Source organism: Cebus imitator, unplaced genomic scaffold, assembly GCF_001604975.1.
Source record: "Cebus imitator isolate Cc_AM_T3 unplaced genomic scaffold, Cebus_imitator-1.0 Scaffold456, whole genome shotgun sequence".
NCBI classification, from domain to species: Eukaryota; Metazoa; Chordata; class Mammalia; order Primates; family Cebidae; genus Cebus; species Cebus imitator.
This window is the reverse complement of record NW_016107771.1, coordinates 451189-465631: the sequence shown is the minus strand read 5'-3', so window position 1 is coordinate 465631 and position 14443 is coordinate 451189. Positions and strand designations below refer to the sequence as shown.

Genomic DNA, 14443 nt, shown 5'->3' with positions numbered 1-14443 from the left:
CCACCGCGCCCAGCCTATTTTCAGGTTTCCTAGCTACAACTGTTACACAGCAAGTTGGGTGATTAACTGTTAAACTAGCACTAAATATTAACTCTAATTACAGTACTGAAGTATTTTAGGGCTTTGCAGACTTTAGATGACCCTGGAATTGAGGAATTACATGACCCAAGCTGATTTTATCCTTCCTTCTGATATTGAGGCCAGGCGCAGTGGCTCACACCTGTAATCCCAGCACTTTGGGAGGGATATTGAACTTGGGTGGTTAAGTAATACTATAATGTAGTATGGTTCATGTCAAATACATTAAATACAAGTGACTACACTATAAGTGGGGAAAAAAAAGACAATCAGAAAATTTAATTACCGCTGAATTTAAAAGATAATTCACATTTAAATAGTTTTATATGATATTGTTAATACACTAATGTTTAAAACTCACTTTGAAGTGTTTCAAGTTCAGTTCTAGTTAGTGCATCTTCCTTTTCCTTCAATCTTGTTTCTTTATATTTAGCATAAAACTGTCCAGCATCCTTCAAAAAAAGTTAAACATAAATTAACATAAAAATCAGTTTGCTTCAGTATTTTCCATATAACTTAATTTTAAAGCATTATATTCATTTTATAAGTAGGCTTTTTGTTTTCAAATTTTATGATGAACAGAAATTAATAAACATTTCTCTATGATTTTTCTCTCCTGGAGAGCTGGGTACAAGAAGAAATTTTATGAGTATAAATTTGAACTCTTTTTTCTCTCAGATATGATAAGAAGGTATCCTCTTCCTTCCTGTTTTCTTCCATTGTATGCTATTTTCATAATATACTGCTGCATATACAGAGAGTAGAAAAACTCATTTGCTGAACTGTTTTGGCACAGTAAATTATATTACTGTGACTAACAAAGTACTACTGCTATTTTCATATTAGCCCTTTAACTACAATAGATATTCAAAATTATTATTTTCAAATCTGATTATAAAACATATATAAGCATGTAATAAAAGTAAAAGTTGCCACTCTTCCTTCTACCACTCTTAGAGACCAGTATAAAAACAGTTACCATGAAGTCTTGAGGACTGAGACTGAGGACACATACTGCATACACACACTTAGGTAACAAGATACAGTGGCTGAAGTCTCAGTAAGTGGCACACAGGTAAGGCTTTAGTGGTGTACCAAAAAAAGACTAGGTCTTAAATAATGACATACATAAAAATAAACAAGTTGATGCTCTAGGCATATGAGATCCTGACAATGAAAATAAGCAAGACAGATTTTTTACCACACTCCTTGGTTCAAACCTCATATATTCTGTAGGAATACCACTTGTATTAATAGCTGCCAGCCCACACTGTGCTTCTATGTCTGTGCAATTGCTTTGCCCTCTGCCTACAATATTGTGCTTCCCTGCCATTATTATGATGAACTCTTATTCATCCTTGAAAACCCATTCAAGCCCCATCTCCTTTGCAAGTTTTTCTGACCTTCTCTGGCAGTGTAATTCTCCCTTGTATACTACTTCTGTATTTAAACACATCAACAACTGCTTGTATCATGTTATATTCTCTTCCAGATGAGAAATTTGGGATACAGATACTTAGATGCCCAGAGCACAGTATCTGGCAAAAAGCAGGTACTCAGTAAGTATTTGCTGAATTAGAACTAGACTGAAATATATGAAAAACCTAATAAAGCAAGAAATGAAGGAGCTTGATGAATGATGTGAAATAAGAAAAAGAAAAGTATCAAGAATAACTCTAGGGTAGTATTTCCAGACCGTAAGATTCTTAGAGCAGACAAACCATAGACCCATCTGAGAGAGTTTTATTTCTGCAGGAAATAAAGGAACAAAATCTTTGACACTACTTTGACTCAGATGTAAATACATAAATATTGAAACCTTAGAAATTCTTTTCCTCTATGACTGTGTCAAAATTAAAGCTTTCTCCTGGGTGTCTGTGTCTCTTGGGTTCATATCAGAACTTCTCCACCTAAGAATTAGGTATTCCTAAAATCAGTGAATCAATATAATACAGATACATTATCAATATAGTAAAAGATCTCTTATTTTTTTCATCCCCTCTTTTACATTCCTATCTTATTTCTATGAGAAGGATTCACACAAGCCCTAGGCCAGCTAAAATGGTAAGATTGGAAGAGCACAGATGGCCATGCACCCAACTTATTCATCCTCCTATGCCAATATATGGTTTAAGTTTCAGCAGGGTTTTGGGTTAAGGTTTTACATTCCCTTAACAATCCCCACATCCCTTATAAAAAGTCAAACCTAAAGAAGTATTATTTTATATTAAGCCATATCAGTCATTTATACCTTGGTGTGAATGAATGAATGAGCTTATTAGCTTCTTTCCACAGAGTAGTTTTTAATAGTAGGGAAGAAGAAAAGGTCAGGAAGGCATTGGCTCCTTGAGGGGAGTAGGAAATGTGGCACATGCAAGAAAAGAAGGGCACAGATTAGTTATTTATGAGAGGTAAAAGAAAGTAGGCTGATCAATCATAACAGTATAGCACAGTGAAATATAATATGGTAATTAAGAGGACAGATTTTGGAACCAGACTATCTGAATTAACCTCTCAGCTCTGCCATCTTATTATTTGACATTCAACAAATTATTTTACTTCTCTGAATCTTCTCATCCATAAAATGGGGATAATAAAGGTACCTAATTTATAGGGCTGTTATGAAGATTAAATGTGTTAATACCTGAGAAACACTTAGAATGACATCTTCTACAAGGTTTTTATTACTATTTCCACCAATTTGACAAGAATATTGTTTTCTAACACAAAGGATGAGTTTTGTGCTTCATACTTCACCAAAATTGCCCTGCCAAATCCTGTATCTTCTTGCTATGTGACCTCTTTAATTGCATCCTTCTCACTTCATTTTGCTGCATAGTAGTAACCTATTCCTAGTAGTCCTGACAAATTTGAACATTTCTGTTAGTGTTTCTTCTTTCTGCTATGGCACACAATCCCACTAAACTTCCTCTTTGAAATACACATTTAATCCAAAACCACACTTATCTGAGGGCTGTAATCCACCCAATCACCTTAATCTACTCTACTTAATCTGAGAGTTTCAATACATTCCCTAGTCTCATTCACTGTTTTTATCTTTCTTTTGCTCCATTTCTAAACATTTATTTAAATGTTCCTCATGTTTTCTCTTTTTTTAAAATCTTACCTACGCTTTGAAATCAAATTACAATATGCCCACTCCAGGAAACATTACTTCCTTAATAATCTATGATCTCAAGCAATTCTACTTTACTAAACAACTCTACATTGTTTCAACCATCCTTGTGTATAGTTTGGGGTATCACACTTTAAAATGCACTGAAAAATAGACTTTAAAAGGAAAGTGATTAAATAGGGAGGCAGCTTGAAACTCTATTTTTAAAAGAGATTAGACATAAGAAGATTGGGGATATCTTAGTAACTACCATAGAATACCTTAAGATTTATTATAGGAAAGAATGGTATAAACTACTATATATGGTTCCAGAGATTAAAATTTTGATTTTGGATAAATATAAGGAAGAAGGCTGGGCGTAGTGGCTCATGCCTGTAATCCTAGCACTTTGGGAAAACGAGGTGGGTAGATCACTTGAGGGCAGGAGTTCAAGACTATCCTGGCCAACACAGTGAAACCCCATCTCTACTAAAAATACAAAAAATTAGCTGGGCATGGTGGTGCGTGCCTGTAATACCAGCTACTCAGGAGGCTGAGGCAGGAGAATCACTTGAACCCAGGAGGCGGAGGTTGCAGTGAGCCAAGATCACACCACTACACTCCAGCCTGGGCCACAGAGTGAGACTGTCTTAAAAAAAGAAAAAGAAAAACAAAAACAAAAATATATATAGTATATATGGAAGAAATATATATTAATATATATATTTATATGTATAAACAGTGATATTTATACTTAACATTTGTATATATTATATACATTTGAAATAATTTTCTAATCATTAAAATTACCTGAAAATGAAATAGACTGATTTTGGAGGTAGCATTCAAGAAGAAACCAGGTATTCTTTAAGGTATATCCTAAGGCATGGCTATTCTTTAAGGTATGCTTTTGAATTCAAGCATTCAAAAGAGGATAAATAAGATAAATTGTTTTCAACCCCTTTTACCTCCCATTTTTCATGGGGGACTAATTCAAGTGAATAAAATTGTGGTAAAATTGTTTAATGGGGAAGATAAGCAAAAAAACCTTATTTTGGGTCCAGAGTAAGCTCCAGTTTACCTACACAGAAAGTTAGATTTCTTGTGGATATAAACTTCTAATCCATCCTTACAGCCCTAGTATACTACCTGGAACTTACAGAAGGTTAATATTTAACGAATACTTAGATGCTTATTTCAATTGATTAGGGCTCTGAACTGCCTGCCCCATAATACTGTATTAAAATTATGGAGTTTACATTTTTCCAAACAGAAAGAACTCCTCTTCTCAAGGAGTTTATAATCCTTATGAATGGAACCATGAGCAAAAGTTTTTATTCTAGAAGCAATTGTATTAATACTTAAAATTTCTTTTTTTTTCCCCAAGAAGGGGTCTTGCTGTGTTACCCAGGCTGGAGTGTGGTGGTGTGATCTCAGCTCACTGCAACTTCCACCTCCTGGGTTAAAGCAATTCTCCCTGCCTCAGCCTTCCAAATAGCTTGGATTACAGGTACCCATCACCACACCTGGCTAATTTTTGTATTTTTTAGTAGAGATGAGGTTTTGCCACGTTGGCCAGGCTGGTCTTGAACTCCTGACCTCAGATGATCCGCTCGCCTTGGCCTCCCAAAGTGCTGAGATTACAGGTGTGAGCCACCATGCCCAGCCAACACTTAAAATTTCTGGAAGAGTTCAAAGCCTGCCTGCATAGACATCAGGCGACAGGTTTTACATTTAAACAATGGCTAACTTAGAGAATGTATGCGTGTTCTTTGTATGAAATCACAGAGTATAGGTTCCTGCACAAGAAGACACTCGACAGTGATATTTATACTTATTTATTAAACCATTGTATATGTGTTGTACATTATTAGCATAAGTGGAGATTATATAAGATACAACAGTTTCCCTTAAAGAATATGTAAAAACTATAAATATTAACCAGAATATGGAATATAGAATATAAGCTCCATGAGAATAGGAATTGTTGTCCTCTCCCACTCCCTCCCCCAGGGTCTTGAAGAGTACCTGGTACAAAGTAAATAAGCACTCAAAAAATAAATATTTCTTTTTTTTTTTTCTTTTTGAGACAGAGCTGCCAGGTGCCAGGCTGGAGTACAGTGGTGCAATCTCAGCTCACTGCAACCTTCGCCTCCTGGGTTCAAGCAATCCTCCTGCCTCAGCCTCCTGAGTAGCTGGGACTGCAGGCGCGCGCCACCACACCCAGCTAATTTTTCTATTTTTTAGTAGAGACAGGGTTTCACCATGTTGGCCAGGATGGTCTCGATCTCTTGACCTCATGATCCGCCCATCTCGGCCTCCCAAAGTGCTGGGATCATAGGTGTGAGCCACCACGCCTGGCCCAAATAAATATTTCTTGAATGAAGTACTGGCAAAGAAAGTGGTGCTCACTCAACATTCTGTTTCCCCATATTTCCTTGTCCTTTTAAGATTAGGTGGGGTCAGAGGACTAGTTCTAGATGGGCTGTGGATGGAAATATCAAGTGTCATTTCCAAACCAACTCACAGAAAAGCTCATGGAAATCCTCCAGCTCTCTACTCTTGTCATAATGAGCAAGGAGGCCACATGTTCCACATGGATATAGCTAGAAGGTAGTGAAGACATCATTGCTCTAAGCTCCTGAATGGCTAGCTAGACCAGAATGCCCGCTTTCCTATCAACCAGGGACAGACATAAGGCATATGACAGAAACAGACTAAGGTCTATCTATCTCTTGTGATTAATACAAATAGTAAGTGCTATAAAATTAGTATAGAGAACCTACAATGGGAATTTTTCAGTTGGCCTGATGAAGGAAGGCTTCATAATGATGACAATTTAGCTAAGCCCTGAAGATACAATATTTCCAAGGTTAGTGAGCTGTGAGATAGAGAACACCTTTACATTAAACCTCTTTTTTTCTTTTTTTTTGAGATGGAGTCTTGCTCTGTCACCCAGCCTAGGGTGCAGTGGCAACATCTCGGCTCACTGCAAACTCCACCTCTCAATTCAAGTGATTCTCCTGCCTCAGCCTCCTGAGTAGCTGGGATTACAGGCACCCGCCATACCCAGCTAATTTTTGTATTTTTAGTAGAGACGGGGTTTCACCATGTTGTCCAAGCTGGTCTTGAATTCTTGTTCTCTGGTGATCCACCCGCCTGGGCCTCCCAGAGTACTGGGATTATAGGTGTGAGCCACCACGCCCCAGCCATCCTTTAACATTCTTCACATAGTTCATTTAAGTGATAAAAGAACATGCTGAGGCGGCACTGTTGTAATGTTTTGGTTTACTTTTATTTCTCCATATAAACGTCAACCTATTAAGCAGTCCAAAGAAAGCTTAAGAAAGAAGGGTACTAAACTAACAGAAAACCAAACACTGCATGGTTGCACTCATAAGTGGGAGCTTAACAAGGAGAACACATGGACACAGGGAGGCGAACAACACACACTGGGGGCCTGTGATTGGCAGGAAGAGGGAGAGCTTCAGGATAAGTAGGTAATAATGCATGCGGGTTTCATACCTAGGTGATGGGTATTAAGCAAACCACCATGGCACATGTTTCCCTATGTAACAAACCTGTATATTCTGCACATGCACCCCGGAACTTAAAATAAAAAAGAAAGAAAGCAGGGCATTGATTGAGAGTGGTAGGAGCAGGGAAATAAAACTTGTCCTGACAGGAATAAGGAATGTGGGAGAGTTCAGAGGAAAGATAGCTAGAAACAAATATGGAAGATGCTCTATTTCTTTTTGATTGTTTGATAGCCCAAATCTTTTTTGTTTGAAGCTTAGAAATAACCTTTAATATAGGAAAATACCATACATACATTTCTGAAAATCTGCCCACAAAATCAAATGCTCTATATTGTTTTGTTCTCCCATTGATTTATACTATAATCTCAGAATTACATATAATATGTAATAAAATTACAATGAAGAATATAGAAAAACTTTAAAATTGTATATTTTTGTAAGAGTCAAAATTTCTGTACAGAATTAGAAGACTAAATTCACAAAAAGTAATAAAACAGAAAACCAGAAGCTACTGTCTTCATCTGGTCTGAGACAGTAATATTCAAGGAGATGCAAAGCCTAAAAACTACTTTTTCCGTTTGGTCCAAGAGATAGAAGAGACTTTAGAAGCCATTTATTCAGCCCTAATTCAATGTAAGAATCCTTCTACAACTTAAGTCATACAGACATCCCAGACTTAATGATGGTTTAACAGAAGAATTTTTCTGTTACGATTGTGCGACAGTGATATGCATTTAGTGGAAACTCTATTTCCAGGACCCATGCAATCATTCTGTTTGTTTTTTCTTTTGGAACAGTATTCAGTAAATTATATGGGATATTTAGCATTTTAAAAAAATAAAATAGGCTTTGTATTACAGATTATTTTACCCAACTATAGGCTAAATGTAAGTAACTTACGGTATTTTCTCCTTATGATGGGCTTATCAGGATGCTATCGATAGTTAAGTTGAGGAAAATTTGTAATTATAATTAGTCTGAACATCTGACAGGGAGTTTAAGATTAGACAGCTTATACTATAAAGCTCTAGTTATGTACCTGGGGAGAAATGTATTCTTTTTTAGTTTTTATATTTCTCATGTATTTTTTTTCTTATATTTTAGTATTTCCTTTCATCTAAGTTTCATTTCTATCATTAACTAGTTGTATCACTTTGGGGAAATTGTTGCACCATCTGAATCTTAAGTATTTTCATCTATAAAACATGGAATTGATGAGACTGTATGTTGCTAACATCCTACCTACCATTTTGTGGCTTTCATCTTTTCTATATCTAGCAATAACCTACAAAACTCTATAATCTGCCTTTGGATCTCTGAGTACTTGTGTAAGATGCAAGGATATATACTTTCAGAGGGCTGAAGTAAGGAATCCTGCCTTATGTTGTAAGGTCGTTCCAGTTTTCCTGTATCCCTTTGTCCTGTAGCAGTAGAGTTTCAGCTTATAAAAATTCAAATGAGTTCTCTATCTCTTTTCATTTGATTATATATTTCCTGTGTCAGGTTTGTGTGTGTGAGTCTGAAAAGTTTTAAAAAAGGTTTTTAGAGTATTCTGCCTCATCCCTCGGAAAATCTGTGTAACTCTAAGAGGAAGGGCAGGCGACTCAGCTTGCAACAAATGCCTCCTAGCCTTTTGGAAGCTTTTTTTCCTGCTAATTAGCTGTGAATGTTTTGTTTGTTTGGTTTCTGACAGAGTCCTAGCAAGTAGAAGCAATGGAGCTAGAAACGAAGGGCCCTAGTTGTCAGGGAGGGTGACCTCCAGGCTTGTCCACAGTTGTAGTCTCCATGGGAGAAGAAGCTTCTTGGGAGGGAGGATGCTTCCATTTATAGATAATTCTATAAAGTATAGTACTCCCTTTACTCTTAGGCAACTTTTTTTTTTTTTTTTAAGGTAAAAGCCAGACCTGTACAGAGAAGATTCCTCTATTTTCTCAGCCACTGCTCCTAGGCAACCTATACATCCTGATGGGGGTGGAGATATGCATGCTGGAAACTTCCCACAACAATTTTTATTTTAGTGGCGTTCTTGTTAGATCTGCTTGATAGTGAGAAAAGATGGGACTGTGACTTAAAAAGGTGAAAAATTTACAACTTTAGGCAATGCACAACCAAATGAGTTTTATATTTTATAAATTATGCTACCGAGAAATAAGTCAGAGAGAAATTTAAACAATGAATTCCTAGAAAAATCAAACAAATTCTCAAGCAAATTAAATTCTGACTACTGAAGATCTGTTTGATCTCAGAAAATGCAGAGAACTGTGTCTATGATTTAGATTGGTAATCACTTGGGATATGTGGCACTTCCTGATTTTATGAGTGAAACTCATGGTCTGAACAATCTAAAGTATTATTCTGGGCCCAAATATATAAGGTTCTGATATAGTGAGGAAAATAAACTAAGTTATAACAGCTAAATTGAAAATATGCACAGAGCCACTGATTATATGTCATCAACTACTTGCTATTTTCCAAGTTACAGAACATATGATCTATTTAAAAATATCCAAGATGGGCATTTTGGAGGTTAAAAAAATTTCCTAGGTTACAAGCTGAATGCAACCAACAAAGAAGACTGGTTTTGTCAGAATCCAAGAGAACATGTACTTCCTTCAAACCCACCATGAGAGTAGAAACAGACTGGTAAGATGTCAAAGTGTCACTGGAGCTATACGTTTAATGTTAAAATTAAATTCTTGCCTCAAAGGATTTAAGCCCTCCATGTCTTCTGGGGATCACTCTACTTGGTTTCTTAGCTAACTCAACACACTTCCTTAAGTTCCCCTTGCTTCTTGCATGCAGTCATGCATTTTACTACTCTCCAACGTTCTCTCATCTCTCTAAGCACACACCAGCCTTCCATTCACGTGGATTTATAAACACCGTATTCTTTTCCTGTAATTTCTCACTTGACTTTTACCTTTTCTGCGTAAGTAGAAAAGGTAAATACATAAATTTTATGGCACACACATTTGACTAAATATAGCAGTATCCATGCATCTTTTCCTTGAATACTGACCCACTTGGGAAATGTCTGATAGTAATTTATCAAATATTTAACATGCATTAAGTATAACAGCTTTTCACTCTGGCTTTGTTCTTCTAATCTATCAATTCTTATAATTCTCCCAATATCTAGGAACAAAATCCAGTGCTCTGGAGGTAATAAGGACCTTCTCAAGAAGCAAGGGGAACTATCAAAGAGATACTTTTACCTCTATCTTGCCTAATCACAGAACTACTTCTAATATTTTCTGCTGGTTTCACAGTCACTATACACTTTATTTCTACCATTCCTAACAATGTACACATATCTTTCACAGGTGAATGTAATCAAAGAAATACTTTGTTGTCTTATCAATTAACTTTATTCTGTCTAAATATTATTTTTAGACTTGTCACATCAGATTTACCTGTTATAATATAAATTCCTAAGTGGATATACTCAGAATGTGGAGACCTGGAATACAGTCTGAGAAGATAGTAATGGGCTCCATGATACCCTCCTTTAAAAAAGGCTGTTATATGTTTTCCTCAGGATGCTTTTAGCCTTAACACAGTATGATTTTATGGGACGTACTGGATCTACATCTACAAAATTATCTTTGTATACCACCTAGTATACAAAGTGGGCACTTAACTGTTAAGTGTCTATTCATCTTTCAATATTCAGTTCAAGTGGTTCCTCTTTTTAGTTTTCCTTGGTCATCCCAAACAGAGACAATCTTACTTCTCTGAATATCTATAGAAGTCATTGTTCATACTAAACACGTGAAGCATATATACTGTATTGTATAATGGTTATTTAAATTCATGTGTTATGACTGCTACCTGACTATAAGATCTTAGAGAAGGCATATTTATCTCTGTAGTCCCTAATACTGCCTTGTTCTGATATATGTTTAAATATTTTTATTGAACTGGCTGAATTCTCTTTCTAAACATCTGACCAAAAGACTCCTTACACATCAAATATGAAAATAATTATTTGCATTTGTAATTTTGTTTGGGAGGAAACAGAAAATAATTTAGGTAAACTAAACAGGCAATAGGAGTTTCCTTAGGGCTCTTAGATGCTAAGTAATAAAAGTGAACTTGGGAGCCCAAATTAGCCAGAAATGCCACTTTTCCCAATCCTACCAGATGACTTTATACGTGTGAAGTATAGTAAAGGAATGAGTATTTAGAGGATGAATGGGAAGGAAAGAAATTAGAGTGAAGAACTATTGCCACGACAAGATTTGAGTATGAAGGTCACTTGCTGGAAGCCTGTGAATCTCTCACTTTTAGCTTCGACCCTGTTTCTTAACCAATAGCTATATACTGACATCAAATATTTGCAGCTTAGTTTTAATTAACTTTTCATGAAATTCAAGGAATTTACACCAAAAGTAAAACTCTCTTAACTTATATGTGCTTAACTAATTTACTGTATACTTGTAAGAGCTGGTTGTGTTAACTCTTAAACCTGCTTGTGGTAGTTACACTTGTTATTCTGATTACATGATTCAATTAATTACTATCTAAAAAAGGATGAGATATGAGTAAGAAGTAAGAGTTGCTTCTATGAAGACTAAGTTGAATGTTTTGGCAAGCTCAAAATAAGAGTTGTTAAAATGCTGTTTTCATGTCCCACCTAGGGTATCCGCCCCCGCTCCCCGTCCAAAAAAAAGCCAAAAAAGCCTGGCACAGAGACGTGTGCCTATAGTCCCAGCTACTTGGAAGGCTGAAGTTGGGGGATGACTTGAGCCTAGGAGCATGAGGCCAGCCTGGGCAACAGCAAGACCCTACCTCTAAAAAATAAAAAGTAAATTAAAATGTGGTTAACTAGATGTGAGAAAACCAATTATGAAAGACTTGTTGGAAATCATATATATGTATAAAGATTATACAATTACATTACTTCACAAGACCCTAGTTTGACTCTCCTTTTTTTTTTTTTTTTTTTTTTTTTTTTTTTATACATTTTTTTTTTTTTTTTTTTTGGAGACAGAGTCTTGCTGTGTCGCCAGGCTGGAGTGCAGTGGCGCAATCTTGGCTCACTGCAACCACCGCCTCCTGGGTTCAAGTGATTCTTCTGCCTCAGCCTCCGGAGTAGCTGGGACCACAGGTGCGTGCCACCATGCCAGACTAATTTTTGTATTTTTAGTAGAGATGGGGTTTCACCATGTTGGCCAGGATGCTCTCGTCTCTTGACCTCATGATCCACCCACCTCAGCCTCCCAAAGTGCTGGGATTACAGGCGTGAGCCACCGTGTCCGGCTGACTCTTCCTTAAAGAAAGCAAGATTATTGGTATGGTTTATGCCAGAGAAAGCACAAGAAACTTCAATCAGTGGACTCTTATTTAAAAATAAAACAATGGTCCTATGTCATAAAAGTGGTGCATAGAGTACACATTTTGGTCCTATGTCATAAAAGTGGTGCATAGAGTACACATTTTAAAAGTTTAAGGTTGTACGTATCTTATTTTACTCTTAGAGCTTTAACAGGGCTCTTTTTTGACCACTGTCCCAATTACCAATCCAGAAAACTTCAGGTTAAAAAAGACTTCTTATAAATTTCATAAAAATCTTATTTAAGAAGATCTCAAGTTAATACAAAGGTCATAGCATACGACAAAACAAAACGCAAACAAAAATCTAATCCTGACAGCAACTGATCAGTACTGTTTTGCTAATGTATTTCATAAGCAATATTTAAAAATCTAAAGTAATTTCACTATTATAATGTGTATCTGAAAGAGTCTACTACATTACATTACTTTTTTAGTGACCACTAGAAACACCAATCTAAGATGCCCAAAGCAGAAATAAATTATGAAATATCTGCTTTAAAAAAAAAGCCATCTTAATTTTCTTCTTGAAATCCATTTACGAGGAAGAAATTAGAACAAAATTAAAAATTAGATTTATAAGATCTTGAAAGCCTAATATCTAGCCATCTCAAAACCGAAAGGCAGAAGGTACCATCAAGTAGGTAAAAACTTTAAAATTCAAACTGAGCAAACAGTTTAAAAAAGCAGAATTTCTAAAGAAACTAAAAAGTTTCTATAAAATTCCTCATTTTTGTGTATTTTCTATAAATTTATGATGAGGCAAAACAATCAATCTGTTACATGAATTAATAGGTATCACAGGCAAGTAGTTTTAAATAAATTATAAATCTGTCATAATAATATGTTGATTTTAGTCTGGCAAATTACCCTGAATGCCAACCAAGAGATATGTTAATTTTACCAAATAAATTTTATTTCAAATTACTTAGATTAAAATTACAAAGAAGTGTTTAATACTGACATCTTATGCAATATTCAATTTATACTGCCTCATGAATATACTTTTAAATTAACTTATATTCTGGTTTGCCTTGCCTACTGCAAAGATTCTAAAGTTGGAAAAACATAATCAAGACTTAAAAAAAAGCATAAGAAAATCTGCCCTAAAAATATTTTTTGTCTCATTTTCATATCAGTGTCATAAAAAGACTTTCCCTCTCTCATTAAGTCTTACAGACAGCATAAAAGCATTGCAGAATATTTTTTTAAGCAAACAGTATAACATGCTAAACAACTTAAAAACAAACCCTTTAAAATACTGAAATACTATAATTTTTCTCTATTAATTGTAAACAAAATATAAGATTCTATAAGCAATAACTGTTAAGATGAACTATTTTGATGAAAGAACTGTTAATTTCTGAAAGGACAGGAAAAAGTACACTAGCAATTTGGTTCATTTCCCCTTTAAATATAAAATTTTTAACAGGAGAAAAATAAATGAAAATGCGGAAGTTGGAGTCATTAGCTTCTTTAAACAATAAGAAAAATAGCTCCAATATATAAATGTAAAGTTAGTAGAACTGAATAGGATATTATCTGGTCCTCTAGATTATAACGACTTATTTTCTAAAATAAAACATTTCTCTCCAAAAATTATAATCTCAACCTCAAAATTTGTACACCAAAAAGTATTTTATTTACCTTCAAATATTTATGTGTTGGGGATTCCCTAACCTGATGTAACAATCAAAATTAACAAAGCAATAATTTAATAAAATATGCTTTGATAGTAAAATACAAAAAAAGAAACTGACATGTAAATATGATATACATCCATATTTTATTGTTTAATCAAGACTAAATAGAAACAGAAACTGATTAGTTATATAAGATAAAATGTCCTCACTCCTCTTAAATTTGCAAATAAAATGGAAAGCAATATATATTTTTGTATATGTAAAGGTGGTTTTTCTTTCTTTTTTTTTTTTTTTTTTTTAACACTATGCACTTAAATGCTATTAAAATAATGGGTGGCAAGCTGCTTGAATGCTGTTCCTTTTTACTGGTTGTGCTTTTAATGAAAACAGTGGATTAAATTTTTATTACTTTTATCTCTGTACTAAAGATTGTATTTTTTTGCCAGGCGCAGAGGCTCAAGCCTGTAATCCCAGCACTTTGGGAGGCCGAGGCGGGTGGATCACGAGGTCAAGAGATCGAAACCATCCTGGTCAACATGGTGAAACCCCGTCTCTATTAAAACTACAAAAAAATTAGCTGGGCATGGTGGCGCGTGTCTGTAGTCCTAGCTACTCAGGAGGCTGAGGCAGGAGAATTGCTTGAACCCAGGAGGCGGAGGTTGCGGTGAGCCGAGATCGCGCCATTGCACTCCTGCCTGGGTAACAAGAGTGAAACTCCGTCTCCAAACAAAAAA

General features: G+C 35.4%; 1 protein-coding gene across 1 annotated transcript in view; it reads right to left on the bottom strand.

Annotated features, from left to right (window-relative positions):
- The window catches only part of DNAJC1 (DnaJ heat shock protein family (Hsp40) member C1), a 216974-nt gene that overhangs the window by 109576 nt on the left and 92955 nt on the right, over positions 1-14443 (bottom strand). Inside the window, exon 7 of the mRNA XM_017511880.1 lies at positions 440-530. Within this exon, the coding sequence (XP_017367369.1) occupies positions 440-530 (91 nt within the window). The remainder of the gene's footprint in view (positions 1-439; positions 531-14443) is intronic.